Here is a 17,422-nt window from a genome sequence, read left to right on the forward strand (position 1 = left end):
GACAACAATAGTGAGATTTTCCGGCCAACCTTTCTAACATTTGGTCAATGAAAGGCAATGGAAAATGATCTTTTCGTGTGCTTGCATTGAGTTTGTGGTAGTCAATACATACTCTCCACCCGTTTTGCACACGGGTGGGGACCATCATACCTTTGTTTTTCTCGACCACCGTCATTCCCGTCTTCTTGGGCACAACTTGGACCGGGCTCACCCATTTGCTATCCGAGATTGGATAGATCATTCCCGCATCTAGGAGCTTCAAAATCTCTTTCTTGACCACTTCCATCATTGGTGGATTCAACCTTCTTTGCGCGTCTCTACTTGGCTTGCATTCATCCTCGATTAAGATCTTGTGCATACAAGTGGAGGGACTCAACCCTTTGATATCCGCAATCGTCCAACCCATGGCTTCTTTATGCTCCTTCAACACCTTGAGGAGTTGTTCTTCTTCAAATTCGGTTAAGTGAGTTGAAATGATAACCGGAAGAGTTTCATTCTTTCCCAAGTAGGCATACTTCAAGTGTTGAGGTAGGACCTTCAATTCCAATTCCGGTGGTTGAACAAGGGATGGTGGCAACTTTGTATGGGTTGGAGGCAACTCAATTTGCTTGACATCTAATCTTGTGGATTTCTTCATCTCTAAAGTATTGACCAACCTCTCAATCTCCGGATCCAAAGAATAAAGCTTTAATTGCTCGGCTAGCTTCCCACAATCAAACCCCTTGCTTAAGATCATTTCCAACACATCACCATTAGACAACGCGAACCATTATTGGGCTATTGGCTCAACAACATCGACAAAGTACAAAGATGAAACATCACTAGGATATCTCATGGCATCATAAATATTAAAGCTTATTGTTTCACCATCAAACTCCATTGTCAAACTTCCCGCATACACATCGATCTTTGTCCTAGCCGTATTCAAAAAGGGTCTCCCAAGTAAGATTAGAGCCGATTTGGAGGATACTTGCTCATCTAGATCGATCACATAGAAATCCGCTGGAAAGACCAATTGATTCACTTGCACCAAAACATCTTCTAGAACACCTCTAGGGAAGACACTCGATTTATCCGCAAGAGAGATTATGACACCGGTTTCACTTAAAGGCCCAACATTCAAAGATTCATACACTGAATAGGTCATGTCATTAATAGAAGCACCAAGATCAAGCATGGCACTACTAAAAGTGACATCCCCAATCTTGCAAGGAACCGTAAACATTCCGGGATCTTTGCACTTAGGTGGAAGCTTCCTTTGTAAAACCGCGGATGCATTTTCGTTCATTGAGATCTTCTCATTTCCCTTCAAGTTTCTTTTGTTGGTGCAAAGCTCCTTCAAGAATTTTGCATATCTAGGAATTTGTTTGATTGCATCTAGTAAGGGAATATTTACTTCCACCTTTCGGAAGGTGTCCAAAATCTTTTTCTCCTCCATGTTCTTCTTTGAAGTTGCAAGTCGGGAAGGGAATGGCGGTTGAGTGGCTATTGGTGTCACTAGAGGGGTAGTCTTCTTTGGGACTCTGGCTTGTGCATCGTTCTTGACTATGGGTTCGTCAATGGGAATGACTTCTATTTCTTCCTCTTCATCCCTTGGCTTCTTCTTTGAACTACTCTCTCCGGCTTGTTTACCACTTCTCAAGGTCACCACATTGACATTTGGGTTCTTTTCGGTTTGAGAAGGGAGTTTACCACGAGATTCCAACTTGCTTATAGATGTAACTATATCTCCCATTTGTGCTTCAAGGTTGGAGATACTAGTCCTTGTCTCTTTTTGGAATTGTTGGGTACTAGTGGCTAATGATTTGACAATGTCTTCAAGGGACATTCCGGAGCTACTCGGTTGGGATTGAGGAGGGTGTTGGTGATGATGTGGAGGGTGCGGTTTGGGTTGATAGTGTGGTTGTGGATGTTGGTATTGGGGTTGTGGTGGTGGATAGGAAGGTCTAACCAATTCATTTTGAGGCAATGGTCTTGGGTTGTAGCTCATGTTGGGATTGGGCTTCCAACTTGAATTGTAAGCATTTTGATAACCGGATGGCTTGTTGTGGTAATTTTGGAACTCTCCCGTGGCATTTACATGTTCCGTATCTTCTTGAAAAATGGGACACATATCCGTAGGATGTCCCATTGTTGCACATATTCCACAAACCATCACATGTGGAGTTTTTCCCATGGCTAGCTTTTGGACAACGGAGTTTTTCCCACTTCATTGACTTTGTGTTGTGTCTCTCTCTTCATATCTTGGCGCGGGCCAAAATGTTGGGAGTTTGCGGCTATGGTGTTGAAGAGTTGTCTTGTTTGTTGTGGAGTTTTACTAAAGACATCACCACCGCTTGAGGCATCAACTAGTCTTCTTTCCATTGGCAACAATCCCTCATAGAAGTGTTGAATGAGGATTTGTTCCGGAATTTGGTGTTGTGGACAACTATAGCACAAGTTGTTGAACCTCTCCCAATAATCATGAAAAGTCTCGTTTTGACCTTGGCGGATTCCACAAATCTCATTTCTAAGACTTGAGACTCTTGAAGCGGGATAGAACTTATCAAGAAAAGCTCTTGCCATGTCGGTCCATGAGTTGATTGACCCCGGTGGAAGATAAAATAACCAATCTTTTGCTCTATCGGCCAATGAAAAGGGGAATGCCCTTAGCTTGATTTGGTCATCGGTTGACCCTTGTGGCTTCATACTAGTGCAAATAATGTGGAACATCTTCAAGTGCTTATGAGGGTCTTCATTCTCTAATCCATGAAAAGTTGGAAGGTGATGGACTAAACTTGACTTCAACTCCGAGCCTCCTTCCAAAACCGGGTAGTTGATACCGGTTGGAGTTTGTGTAACATCAGTTTCCATCATTTGCCTCAAATTTCTTTTGGGAGCTTCTCCTCCGTCCGCCATTGCGATTGGTTCAATAATGGGTGGATTTTGTTGTAGAGGTGGTGTTTCGGGAATTTCTTGGCGAGGGTCGGGACTAGAATCGGGTTTTGTGTCACTTGATGAAGCGGTTTCAACCTCCGGATCCCTGTGAGGATTTGAAGTTTGACCATGTTCTATTCTCTTTTCTTTCACCAAACGTCTTGCTTCTTTTTCAATTTCAGGATTATAAATCAAAGCACCTGTACGTTGAGATCTGGGCATAGAGAAACAAATTGATTAAAAATAAACCAATCCCCGGCAACGACGCCAAAATTTGGTGGTTGTCGAGGCCAAAAAAAATAAATAACCCTAGATCTTTTACACTAAAATAGTGTATAGTGGTAAAGGGGTCGATTCACGGAGATTGGTTCAATTTCTAACTCTATGGGAAATCTCTTTGCAAAAATACTTGTAAAATGACAATAAAATAAAAATAGGGGTTTTGATCTTTTTGAAATACTTTAATTAAAACTAGAATTAAACTAGAACTTAAATGAACAATTTGGCAAAAATAAGAATTTGATGTGAAATCAATAAGAGAAAGATGGTTGACTTAAGGTTTCCTCACTTTGACTTTTGATGAACATATCATTAGAATCCAATGGTGCAATACTTGATTTAAGCTCTTAATCTGGCTATAGTAATCCAAGGAGCTTGAGATTACCTAGACTTTTCTTAGTTTTTAAAATGGTTAGAGAAGCTCATAACAATTTCCTTAGTCAAAGTCACAATTTCCATTAAGCATGTAATTAGTGAAAGTCAACTAGCATTAAGAACCAAAAGTCACCAAATCCAAGAGGAGTCAAAAGCTTCGACTACCATGTTGGAGAAAATGTTTTTATGATTGTGTGAAATAAAACTAACACAAGAATCACTTGTTGCTTGCTAATTTGAAGATCCTTTACTTAATCAAGAAATTAGCCAACTAATCACCACAAACACATTTAAACTCATGAATAAAAACATACAAGCAATGATAAGATGTTAAAACACAAAACATTTTCATAAAGATTCAAACACAAATTCATGGATTCTTCAATATTCAACAAAAGTTCAAAGGATTCAACAAAAGTCAACCAATATTTGTTTAGCCAAGCATGGCTAAACTCAAGAAAACAAAGTAAGCAAAGATTGTACCCAAAATTTAAAAAGAATCAAGAGGAGAAATGATGAAGTTCTTGAGGGTTCTTGGCCTTCAAAATGCTCCAAAACTCCAGAGAGAATGCCTCCAAATAGGATGTAAAAGATAAGGCTGAAGAGGCACACCAACCTTCCCAATATAGAGCTCCAAATGAAATCTCGAAATTGCCCCTGCAGAAACCCACGCGGGCCGCGTGAATTCTTACGCGGGCCGCATGACTATGACGAAGAAGAGTGAAAGGGATGTTTAATCTTTGGTCAATAGAGGTCAAACCCAGTCAATGTTTGGTCAACTCATTAAACCTCCTGGTCAAAGAAAGTCAAACGAGTCAACAGTCCATGAATCGCAGTCAATGTGTAATACGCGGGCAGGGCGCGGGCCTCGTGCTGGCCACGTCAACTTTGTCGAAATGTTCTGAACCACTACGCGGGCACTGCTCGAGCCGCACGAAGGCCGCGGGAACTGAGGCAATTGGAAAAAAAAGCTAAGTGTTGGAAACAGCTACGCAGGCAGGGCGCGGGCCGCGTGCCGGCCGCGTCGAGTTGCTTGGAATGAGTCTGATCCTTCACGCGGGTATAACTCGGGTCGCGGTCTGGCCGCGTTTGCTGAATGACAATTGTAACTTTGAGCTACGCGGGCCGCAGGCCATTCTTCATGTTTCTCACGCGGGCCGCGGGCCCTTCCTGCACTTCAAAAAAATGAGATTTTCCACTAAACTTGATTTTTTTAGCTCAAAAAGATCCCCGTAAGGCCCGGTTTCAAAATTTTTGACAAAAGTTGGAATGGAGGATGAAACCTTTCAAAAATTTATTTTCAAAATCCCGAAAACGCTGTTTTAAAATGATTTATTTGGATTTGGAAAAGGATGAAAGCATAGCTTTCCAAAAATGCCCTTCTTTAACGTCTTTGGCGAGACGTCTTCCTTGCTTGCTTCGACACATCGGGAAATCCAAATGGATGATTTCAAGAGCATTAGCATTGAAACATTCATAGAATGGCTTCAAACGGTGCCCATTGACTTTGAAAATTTGTCCCGTCTTTTCACTTTGAACTTCCACCGCCCCATGGTCAAAGGTCTTTATCACAACAAAAGGTCCAATCCATCTTGACCTTAGCTTGCCCGGAAATAATTTCAATCGTGAATGGTAAAGTAAGACCCTATGCCCCAGTTCAAAATGCTTCCGGGTGATGGACTTGTCGTGGAAGAGCTTCGTTTTCTCCTTGTAAATTCTTGAGTTTTCATAGGAGTCGTTTCTTAATTCTTCTAGCTCTTGGTGTTGAAGCTTCCTATGCCTCCCCGCCTCATCAATATTGTAATTACATTACTTGACCGCCCAAAATTCATGGTGCTCTAATTCGACGGGTAGATGACATGGCTTTCCAAAAACCGAACTAAATGGGGACATTCCTATCGGGGTCTTGTAAGCGGTCCGATAGGCCCATAAGGCATTAGCAAGCCTCAAACTCCAATCCTTTCTCGTCGGATTCACTGTTTTCTCAAGAATGCTCTTCAATAGAGGTCAAACCCGTCGAGTCCGATCAGCTTCTAGCCCATTTTTCTTCAAGTTCTCTTCAATTTGAGCCCAATCTGACTTTTCCAAATCCTCCAAAGCTCTTGTAATCGCCCGATCATCAGCCTCCGCACACTCGAAAATTCTCCCGCGCCTTGCAAATTTAAAGTTCAAATCTTCCAAGCCTTCAAGCAATTGACAAGCCCACTCCATGAATCACCTCCATAGCCATCTAGCACGAAATCCCCATTGCCCTTCAAGTCCAATCGCCTCCTAAAAATACCGCTCCGCTAGTCTCCAAAAAGATCTGCAATAATGCTCAAGAAACTAGAAAGTACCCGGAATGGTCATAAAATAACAAAAAAGGAAAATGTGCATGGAAATTAACTAAAGTGCGAATGAAATGTGCTAAAATAAACTATAAAAAGAAGTAAATAAAATGAAGCTATTAGAAGGACAATAAATGAGCTTATTATGAGACATATTCTGATAGGCTAAACTAATTACCAAAAAAAGGACTAAGAAAAGCATAAATGCCCAATCTGATGTAGACTAAAACCTAAAGAAGAGTTGATTGATCGTTGATAACGATGATCCATAATAATTTTAAAGGATCACGAGTCAACTCGTTCTTCCAAGTGTTTAGCCTATGATTTAGAATAATGAATCCATAACACCATTGGTATGTTACTTAAAATCCTTGAGTGTTTCACTAAAGGATGAGTATTGACATTTGCAAAAATGGACAGTGACAAAAAGGAAGTAATAGACTATAACATAGAGAAGTGATTATGATCAAGGACATTGGTTCGAGTTCCGTTACTATACTTAGGATCATAAGATGACTCGTTCTCTTAAATGTTAAGTCTATGGTCTTATGATTGACATTGTTTATACAATGTTTCGAAAGATAGTTCTAGCTTATTTAAATAAAGAACATTTTGCATGTTTTCTATTTAAAATAAGTCATGAAATCTTTGAAACTAGTATATTAAAAATAGTTCAATAGAGATTCATTGATTGGATTAAATGCAATTATGGAATCATCTTCTTAAATAAGAGTTGCATTACCAAATATCCAGTTGGATCAGATTTTGGAAATCATTTGACCCTAAGTTTTATGATAAATGTAAATCTTATTTGTCAATAATTATAACAATGACACCATGAAGTGGCAAAGTATATATTGGAATTAGTTTAAACTAATTGGCCATTCAGATTAACCACGATGCATGTTGATCCAAAATGTTTAGATCATCATCTTGAATATGGAAATGAGAAGTGCATCACCAAATATTCAGTTGGATAGAATTTTGGAAGTCATTAGGCCACAAATCTTCAACTGATACATATCTCATAGTATCATGATAAATGATGAACAAATGACTTTGTGATGCTATTAGTTTTTGGAATTAGTTCATGCTAATTGTCCTTTCAGATTGGTCACAAAACGAAGTTCATAGTCAATTGAGCAGAAGGATAAGAAAATTAGTCCAACAATATAGTGAGAATCTTCATCAAAAGGTTAACGATCATCTAATGAAATTGTGAAAAAATTTCATAACTCGTCTCAAACCAAAGTATTTCCATAAGAAAATTATTTGGATAGAGAAACAAAATTATTTTTTGATTTGTAGTTAATGATTGGTATTGTGCTAACAAATAGTTCATGGATTGTACCATGAACGAGTGTTACAAAAGTCATTGCTCTTATACAAACTAAGAAAGTTTTTATCAAATGCTCTGTAATTTAGGTTATTTCATTGTACGCCCCAACTATGTTTATGGAATCCCTCTGAGAACAAGATATGTGTTGCTCTAAAGGAAGTCTTTCGAAAGAGAGAGATTATATCCAAAGGAACTAGTGGGACCCACATTGATCTTGATAAGACTTAATAATCAATTAACAAAGAACATATAGGAAAACACTAGCACTTAATTAGAGGTTAAAACCTATTACAGAAAGTGACATTCCTCTACCTCTTCTCATAGATCTAATAGAAGATGTCATTGACCATGTTGACTCCATGTCACTTGGGAAATGAGTCACTGATAGATTATGATCAGAGTCTATCATCTAATGGAAGCTATGGAAGGCCATATAAGCCACAATTAGACGAAGGTATGAGAATTGAGATTCGGTCCGTGTATGGTTAAAATTTGAATTGATTCAACACTTGGTGTTAAAACCATGTAGTGTTTGTGGATCTTCAAGAGATTACAAGCATGGATATGAACACACACATATACTCAAACCAAGATGTGTTATGATATATATATATATATATATATATATATATATATATATATAGGCTTGAGAAGTCCATTGATGGGTTCTAACAACTATCTTATGTTTGGATCATTTTCTTCGATGAGAAATTCAAAAGTTAAATTACGAGAAACAAAAGATAGTCCATATAAATGTCAAAGCTAGTGGGAGCAAATTTATCCCTTGTATTGAAATAGGAAAAGATGCTCTAACTCTGCTAAGTGGAAAAGCTTTACATAACTTAGGAATTGTGTCTCTATGAAACACATGGGAGGAACAAGAAAGTGTGCTTAGAGTCTGTGGAGATAGATCTAAGTTATTCATTGAATTAAGCCAAAGGACTTGGAATCTTGAGGAAACTCGAGATACACAATTCTTAAAGAGTTTCTGCTAGAAAAAAGTAATGACTCATATGCCTTGTTCATGATAAGTCATATAAGATCATTTTGGCTATAATCAGGGATTAAGAATATTCTTTGGGGCCCTCAAAGGACGAAAGACATAATCTTATTAGTATGGAAGAAATCAATGAAATATTTACATTGATGGTCAGTTCCTTACTAATATAGACGTTTTCATTTAGAAGTCAAATTTCATGCTCTTAATAAATAATAAAGTATTTTCTTGGAAGAGTAACAAGTAATGCACCTAAGTAGATTTGATAATAAGCTTAGAGTATATTATAGTTAAGACCAACTACGCGTCTAAAAGGAATTCAAAAGTGACCTCAATGTTGTATTCAATCATTGATGGTTCTCTTGAATTTTCTGGTGACTATAAGATGAATTTACCTCGTGTTTGGATATCCAGTTATAAAATATCACATGGTAAATACTCAGTAAGTACCATCACAAGTATGAAGAACATCACAGTCGATTGAATCATATAAAGATCTACTGACAATATATTTGCATGTGTAGTTTAGTTTGTTTTAATTTAGGAACTGATGCAATTGTTTTCTCTATTTGATTTGCCGATTATTGATATTGCCATATTTATACATATTTTTAGGCATTATTTTAATACGTTTAAGCTATAATTTGGTAAATTGCAAAAATATGTGGTACTTATTGAGTTAAATTACATTTTGTAGCCAAAAAAGGACAATATTGAAGGAAAAGGACCAAAAATGACAAAATATGGAAACTTAAAGGTCAAAGCTAGCAGCAGTATGGAAGAAGAGAAGAAGTTATGAAAAATTGCATGCCACGACGCGGTGATCTAAATGACATGACGTGGCCACCTATCCTGACCTAGAAACTTCCGGTGACTTGCAGTATACGAGATTTAAAAGATACCCACGACGTGGCACCTATTCCCCATGTCGTGGTGACCAGATTTTTGGAAACTATATAAACCAGACATTAGGTTGAATTCCAGAGGTTGGCTTGAGGATTAAGCTAAGGATTACGATTGAAACCCCTTAGAAAACCCTAAGAAGTGAAGATTTTGAATTACACTTAAGGATGCTTCTAGTAACACTTACTGGAGATGCAAAAGTTTGGTTAAAGTCACTCGCACCTGGAGCTATTCGAACATGGGACAATCTTCGCGAAGCATTTATAGAGAAATTTAGTCCTCCTTCAAAGATTGCAAGCTAAAGAAGAAGATCGCTAACTTCCTACAATAGATCGGCAAGTCCTTATACGAAGCGTGGGAACGATACAAAGGTCTTCTTAAAAATTATCCTCAACATGACTTGAACGTGCAATAAGAGGTGTCTATTTTCTATGATGGGTTGAACGTTCCAACACGGCAACTTCTTGATTCTCAAGGGACGATTAGTAAGAAGAATCTGAATACAATCAAAGAATTAATTAAAGAGTTCACAAAGCACTCAAGAGAATATCATAACCCACAAGAAGATGCTACGAGAGGTAAAGGCATGGGAGGAAGCGATAACTTAGGAGCAATAATGGATAAAATGGAAAACATGGATCGAAGAATGACAAAAATGGATCAATCCATCCATGCAATTCGAATGGGGTGTGAAAATGGCAATGGTCCGCATTTAACGAAAGATTGCGATGTGGATGCAAATGGGAACCGAAAAGCCCAAGTATGTTACTCGGGTGGAGACAAGTACGATGAGGATTGGAGAAACCAAAGAAGGAGTGGTTACCTTACGATGAGTACAAGAAGAGAAAAGAGGAGAAGTATAGGAAAACCGGTAGACGTTTTATCAAAAAGAACAACCACCATCCGAAAACAAGTCCAATTTTAAGTTAATGCTTGCACGCTTCACATCCATTTATGAAAAAAGACATGCCACAACTGATGCTACAATAACAAACCAACAAGCGGCAATATCGAGCATTAAAAATCAATTGGGTCAATTTACCAAGCTCGTAAATGAGAGGTTACCTCCTACAAATACCGATCCAAAACCAAAACCTCACATTATAGCTATATACACTGAAAAAGAGGTAGATTCTAAGCCAATTGTGACGTATGAAACAGATACCGAGTAGCCTGATCCACAACCGAAAGAAGTTGAGCACGTAGCAAAAAAAGAAAAACCATCTGCCCAGTGCCCACGACGTGCCAACCTGGCCACAACGTGGCCACTAAAGAATAAAAATTATTCGTTTTTAAAATTATACCAGCCTCCTCCACCATACCCATCTTGAGCCCTTAAGCATATTGTAGAGCCTGAGCAGAAGAAATTCATGGAGCAAGTTCTATTTGTAACATTCACATTTCGGGTATTTTTCCTTTTAAACCTTTATTTTAAAATCCTTGCAAATTGGTCCTTAGCCAAGTACGCTGGTCCTACTCTATGAGTATGTTGGGCGTACTGGCTCGATATCTGGATCGCGGAGGTACCCACGTACGCGAGTCGTACGTGTAGGTATGCGAGGCGTACGAACAGCTAGGGAAAACCCTAATTTTTAGGGTTTGTGCCCTATTTAAACACCTGAAGTTGCTTCTAGAGTCTCTTATGACCAGCCTCCACCTCTCCAAACCCTAAGAACAAAACCCTAATTTCCATTTGAGTGTTTTGAGCTTAGAACTGAACTTTAAGGGTGTTTTGGTGATTTTGAAGAAAGAGGAACTATTGGAATTTGCATTGATGAGCCTAGACCTTGTGGATCCAGAATCATCATCAACTTGGAAATTTATTTTAGGTATAAAGCTTTAAACTTGATGGTTCATTTTGTTAGATCTATTTAGGGCTTGTTTTTGGTTCTTTTATGGTCCTTTAAGTCTTGCATGAGTATGAGCTACTCCAGAAGATAAGGATGATAGATCTTAGCATTGTTGAGGTCCCTTGTTCATAAAAATACAATCTTGATGAGTTATAGTGGACCATGCATCATTTAGGGTTCTTATTATCGATTTTATTGAGTATTGGGTCCCATTAAGCCATGAAAAGGAGTAAAGTTGCCAACTTTACGTGTTAAGACATCATTTAGTATCAGACCTGAGAATTAGACATAGTGGCTTAACTGATTAAGCACTTAATGGTGTCATGAGTTGGATGAGGAGTATGCTGGGCGTACCCAGCTCATACGTTGTGCGTACTGGCCAAAGATGGCATACGCTGGGCGTAAGTCTGAATACGTCGGGCATACTCAACAACCTTGACTTTTGTTGACTTTTGGGTTTTGGGCCATATTTGGACTATTAGGGTTTTGGGCCTTGTTGGGCCACTAGTCTATATGAATTTGGTACATTGTTAGGCTTTGGGCCTTCCTATATTTGGGCTGGTAATGGGCTTTGGGTGTCATTAGGAAGATGGGCCATGTTGGGCTTTTGGAGCCATTGGGTTGGGTCTTGGTTTTGGGCCAAGTAAGGAAAGGGTAAAATGGTCTTTCACCCTGGGTATTGGACAAGTGAACTAGTATCCTAGTTAAGGTTTATGGTCTGATTATTAATTGGGATCTTTATTTGATTGACAAGCATGGGTTTTATGCTCATCAGTTCAAGCATTTATCTGATTTTCAACAGCATGAGGTGAGTTTTCTCACTGTGCTTGGCGGGTCGACGACACCAATATCGACCCATGATTTATTATGACTAGGATGCTAGTTTTTTGTGTGACTCTTGCATGTGTAGTATGTGATATGTATACCCGGTGGGGTTCGATGCCAGGCGAGGCCTGATGGGTGTATTGTATGCTATTTATCTTAGTGATTCTTGAATGTGTTTATGTAGCTGTATGAATGTTGGGTAGGGCCTGATGAATGTGATGGGGCGGGGCCCATCTCATGTTACTGACAGATCTGTTCCGAGCGGGGCTCGATGCCTGGCGGGGCACGATGTCGGGCGGGGCCCGATGGTTGTTGGGCATGGCCCATTGTATGTTTGATATGTATTGTATGAGGTATTTTGGGGAACTCACTAAGCTTCATGCTTACAGTTTTCAGTTTATGTTTCAGGTACTTCCAAATCGAAGGGGAAGAGCTTGGTATGATCGCATCATACACACCATATTGTTCTGTATTTTGTTGACTTGATGTATTTGGATGATTATTAACATACTCTGAATTCATTATGGTTTTTATGAAAACGTTTGGATGATGGTTTGATTATTATTAAAAACAAATTTTTGGTCTTAAATTTTGGGATATTACAAGTTGGTATCAGAGCCTTGGTTTGAGGGATTCAGGCATACTCTCGGGGTGTGTCTGAACTCAAATTGAGGATTTGGTAGGTTTGTCTATTAATAAAAGGAATGTTTTATAAAAAGACTTTTCTAACAAAAGAAAGGGGTGTGGTGCATGCAATCGACCGAGCTCAAGTAAGTTTTTTTCAAAATACCCATACATGTTTTATGTTATGATTTGAACTGTGAATTTGTGAATCGCATGTTATATTAGGGCTAAGGATCTGATCAGGATTGCATGATAGAATGATGGGAGAGATGCCTTTGTATGCCTAGAGTATGAGATTGTAGACTTGCATGCTAGTACTGATCAGTCAGTGTTAGGATAGCCTGATTAGGTTATGCTTGTTTCCGATTACTAGATGCTCGAATGCTACTTGCTTTGTGCTTTTAGGAGTTCCCATTAACTTCAGCTAACTAGTATGCGAATATGATAAGTTACTTATTATTGAGACTAGACGGTCTGAGTCTAACCGTTGTAGTGTGAGACATTTCATTCGAAGAATTATCTAGTGTCGGTGATATGTAATTATATTCGTGAGCTAGATAGAGGGTGTTAGGGGAGTTCCTTCTACAACTGATGGCAGAGAGTAGTGTGGGGGTTGCCCTAGGAAGACCTAGGAGGTGATTCGGTGCTGAGAGCCTTGTCATATTGAGCATTGTTGGTTTGATAAGGAAGTGACCTGGAGGACTCGGTGCGATCCTTGAGGAAAGTACAGATAGATGTGGAAGGTAGTATGGGCCTGTACTACTGGAAGCAGAGGATCCATACCCAAGTCAAGGAAAGAGAAGATGATACCAGGAAACTTGTAGAGTATGGGATACCTAGATGTGTATATATATATTTGTGTGTGTTCTGATGGTTGAATGGTCTATTTTCAGTATGATGGTCACTCGAGGAGGATCTGGTAGTAATTCTGGTGCCGACAAGGGTTTGGGCTCTGGAGCTGGACATTTGGATGATCAGATGTAGGAGTTCATTTCATCAGAGATTACCCACAACATTCTAGAGAAGACTCCTGTGATCTTTGGTACGATCAAGGAGGGTATCATGGAGATTCTAGATGAGCGCATGGGTGCTTTTCGTTATGAGATGGTGGCGATGATGGGAGCTCGCACTTTGACTTTTTGTGGGTTCCGGGCATGTGGAGCCCTAAAGTTCTTTAGGAAGAAGGACCCGAATGCGAGCAGGCGTTGGTTGGAAGACGTCAGGAATGCCTTCTGATCTAGCCTTTGTCATGAGGAGGCGAAGGTCCGACTTGCATCCTATCTTCTGAAGGACAGAGCTCGAGACTAGTGGGAGGAGGTTGGGCATGCCTTGGGAGGCGAGGCGAGGCGATTGAGTCGATGACTTGGGAGGATTTTGTGACGAGATTTTGGGTTGAGTTCGTACTTGTGATTAAGGTCTAACAGTTGGCGAGGGAGTTTCAGGACCTTCGCCAGACTACTGAGACGGTAGCAAAGATCATTGCTACGTTCCGTGAGACGGCGTTACTAGTTCCGCAGTATGTGGCGGGCAAGGATATGAAGAAGACGACGTACCACGCGATGTTGAGGAGCGATATTCGACAGTTTATGATCCGGTTCAGTTGCAGGACATGGGAGGATAGGATAGTGCGAGCCATAGAGAGGGATATTGATTTGGAAATGGAGAAGAAGATGAAGCCGAATTAGGTTCAGAGTTCATAGGGTTCGGGGAAGAGGCCCAAGGTTTTTGATTCGAGGTCGAGGGGCCAACAGGGCCGAAGCCGCTGTGGTAAATGCGGCAAGACGCACGATGGGGCATGCAGGGTGGGTGGTTCTGGCTGCTTTAAGTGCGGCAAGACGGGTCATTTCAGCAGGGATTGCACTGCTACCACCACCACCCAGGTATCTAATCTAATTTTCTTTCATTGCAATCAGATGGGCCATAAGAAGGCCAATTGCCTAAATTTAGCAGCAAGGGGACCAGTTGTAGCACCCGATCCGACGACGTTTAGGATCACGGATGGCCGCCAAGGCAAGGCAAATGCGCTTGTTGTTAGGAGCAGGGCTTTCGAGCTGACAGCCGAAGAGGCTCGTGCAGCGCTAGATATGGTGACGGGTATGTATCTTCATATTTTCTCTTTATTTATGTTGATTTTATGCATATATTTGTGTGTTTTTTTAGGATCATTCCTTGTCAACGATATCTCTGCTTTGGTATTGTTTGATTCGGGGGCTACCCGATCCTTTGTATCTCTTGCCCTCAACAAGAGGTTTGCCGATGCTCCGGGGAGCTGGATTGCCCACTAGAGGTTGAAATTGTCGACGATTGTCCTGCACACGTAAGTAGGGTTCATCGGGGTTGTGTTTTGGAGTTGTTTAGCGAGCAATATCCGATCGATTTGGTTCTTATTCCCCTGTGTGAGAGCAAGGTTATAATGGGATGGATTGGTTGAGCCCCAATGGGGCAATGATTGATTGTGAGCATCAGTTGGTGTGTATCCGAGCCCCAAGTGGGGGAGAGTTGGTGATTCAGGGCAAGGGTGTTCAACACGGGCCGATCTTATGTTCAACATCTAGGGCCAGACCCTATCTTCAACAGCGTTGTTCCGGATTTGTCACTTATGTTATGGATACCCGGTAGAAGGGTAAGGCGACTGTGGATGATGTATCAGTTGTTCGGGAATATCCAGATGACTTGCATGGAATACCTCCAGAGAGGCAAGAGGAGTTTCGGATTGACTTGGTTCCCAGTGCGGCTCCGATAGCCAAAGACCTTATCGGTTAGCACTTCTAGAGATGCAGGAGTTGTCTACACAGATGTAGGAGTTGTTAGACAAAGGGTTCATTCAGCCGAGTAGTTCTCTATGGGGAGCACCGATCCTATTTATGAAGAAGAAGGATGGGTCACATCAGATGTGTATCGACTATCGGGAGCTGAATAAGCTGATGGTGATGAACCATTATCCACTCCCGAGGATTGATGATTTATTTGACTAACTTCAGGGTGCATCTTGGTTTTCCAAGATTAATCAGCATTTGGTTTATCATCAGATGAGGGTCAGAGTGGAGGATACGCAGAAGACAACCTTCCGGACTCGTTATGGTCATTACGACTTTGTGGTGATGCCCTTCGGGCTCACCAATGCTCCAGCCCCATTCATGGACCTCATGAATGGCGTATGCAAATCCATGTTGGATCTGTCTGTAATTGTGTTTATCGATGACATCCTGGTATATTCTAAGACCTAGGAGTGCATGAGGAGCATCTGAGGGAAGTATTGGAGACCTTGAGGAGGGAGAGATTGTATGCGAAGTTCTCTAATTATGAGTTCTGGTTGCACGAGGTGCAGTTTCTGGGGCACCTTGTCAACCAGAATGGTATTCATGTCGATCCAGCCAAGGTCGAGGCCATGATGTGGTGGGAGGTTCCGAAATCTTCATATGAGATTCAGAGTTTCCTTGTGTAACAGCCCAAATTTCCAATAAATTTTTTCAATTTTAGTAACGAAATCATTTTCATAAAATATAGCATTCCAATCACATTTGTTTTCAAAAATCCATGACATCAGATAAATTATTCAAAACGTAAGAGTGTCCAAACTAAAATGTCGGAGAGTGCACGCCGCGCCATCATGTCGGGCCCTTGCCCTTAGATGCAGAAGTAGCTGAAACAACCAACAAATTGTAAGCTAATGCTTAGTGAGTTCCCCATAACATACCCCACATAAACCACATAATCACATAACCATATAAACTAAATATGTACTACATAAGCCATGCATACAAACATATAAGGATGTCGTGGACTTCCTCCAGGGTCTTACTCTAGGATTCCATGGGCTCCCCCCAAGGTCTTATACCTATGTGTCATGGGCTCCCCCACATGGTCTTTAACTGGAATGCCATGGGCTCCCCCATATGTCTGATATCCAGCTGCCACGGGCTCCCCCGGGGTCTTCGCATATATAAACAATAACGTACTAACACATACACATACATACATACTAGGCATATTCATAATGATTCCACAATAATCATCACAACTAACTGAATCGGCCGGCCTTGGTGCCTTCGACCCATTGGTATGGTAAGGAGACTCACCTCTGTCTGATGAACTCGAAAGCTGCTTGCCTAACAGTCTGAAATCACCCGCGTTGCACTATAACACCATTAACCTAAATTTAGGATTGAATATAATCTAATTAAAAAACCCAATCACCTAAGCCCAAGTCCTTTCATAATGGCTCAAGAGTCTTTTCCCTTGCTAATAGGCCCAAGGTCCATGTCCAAAACTATTAATGGGCCACATGGCCCAATAGCGCCCAACCAATACAACCATGGCCCAAAATAGATTAATCGGACCACTAACCCAAAATATGACTAGGCCCAAAACTGATTAAGGCCCAAAGGGCTTACAAGCCCACATAAATCCCAAAACGAACTAGGGTGCATACGCCTTGCGTACCACTCCAGTACGCTCGGCGTACTAGCTCTTCAGGTCGTACGTGCTGTGTACATGCTACTATGTGCGGCGTACAAGTCAGGCTTGCACAAACGACCATTAAGCTCTTAATGATTGGGATATTAACGTCAAGCTTTAGATCTGAGTCCATTAAGACGTTCTAAGGCATAAAGTTGGCAACTTTATGCCCTTGCATGCTCCATATGTTCCCAACAACCCCTTATAACCCATTAAGACCTTTCCAAGGGTCTTAACTCATGCATGAGGTCAAAACACTCATCAAGGCTGCATTTTTATGGTATGAATGAACTAAGGGACCTTAGATCTACTCTTCCTAAGCTCTGGAGTTGCTCAAACTTCTGAGATATGATTCATAAACACAAAAAGGGACAATATAGAAAACCCTAGCTCAATCTAGTAAATAATATGGCAAGATTAAGACTTTATACCTCCAGAAGCTCCTCAAGGTGAACTAGATACTGGTTCTTGAAGCCCAATGCCACACCAAGCTTGCTCACTAACTTCTTCTTCTTAAATAATCTCTAAA

General features: G+C 40.6%; 1 protein-coding gene and 1 non-coding gene across 2 annotated transcripts; both read right to left on the reverse strand.

The window, feature by feature from the left end:
* Window positions 1-769: 769 nt before the first annotated feature.
* Window positions 770-1,735, reverse strand: LOC145111678 (uncharacterized). The gene is made up of 2 exons (XM_079047937.1): window positions 868-1,735; window positions 770-777 (listed from the first exon to the last, which is right to left on the reverse strand). Exons 1-2 carry the CDS (start codon window positions 1,733-1,735, stop codon window positions 770-772), a joined length of 876 nt encoding a protein of 291 aa, XP_078904063.1.
* A 7,696-nt stretch (window positions 1,736-9,431) lies between these two features.
* LOC145118350 (small nucleolar RNA R71) lies at window positions 9,432-9,538 on the reverse strand. The gene has a single exon (XR_013713305.1). It is a non-coding gene; the product is annotated as a small nucleolar RNA R71 (small nucleolar RNA).
* Between the last annotated feature and the right edge of the window lie 7,884 nt (window positions 9,539-17,422).

Source organism: Lactuca virosa, chromosome 5 (assembly GCF_052849685.1).
Source record: "Lactuca virosa cultivar CGN04683 chromosome 5, Lactuca_virosa_CGN04683_v6, whole genome shotgun sequence".
In the NCBI taxonomy this organism is placed as follows: Eukaryota; Viridiplantae; Streptophyta; class Magnoliopsida; order Asterales; family Asteraceae; genus Lactuca; species Lactuca virosa.

Excerpts from the sequence above, each read along its gene's own strand:
- LOC145111678 (XM_079047937.1), bottom strand. The coding sequence starts at position 1,735 with ATGGGAGATATAGTTACATCTATAAGCAAGTTGGAATCTCGTGGTAAA.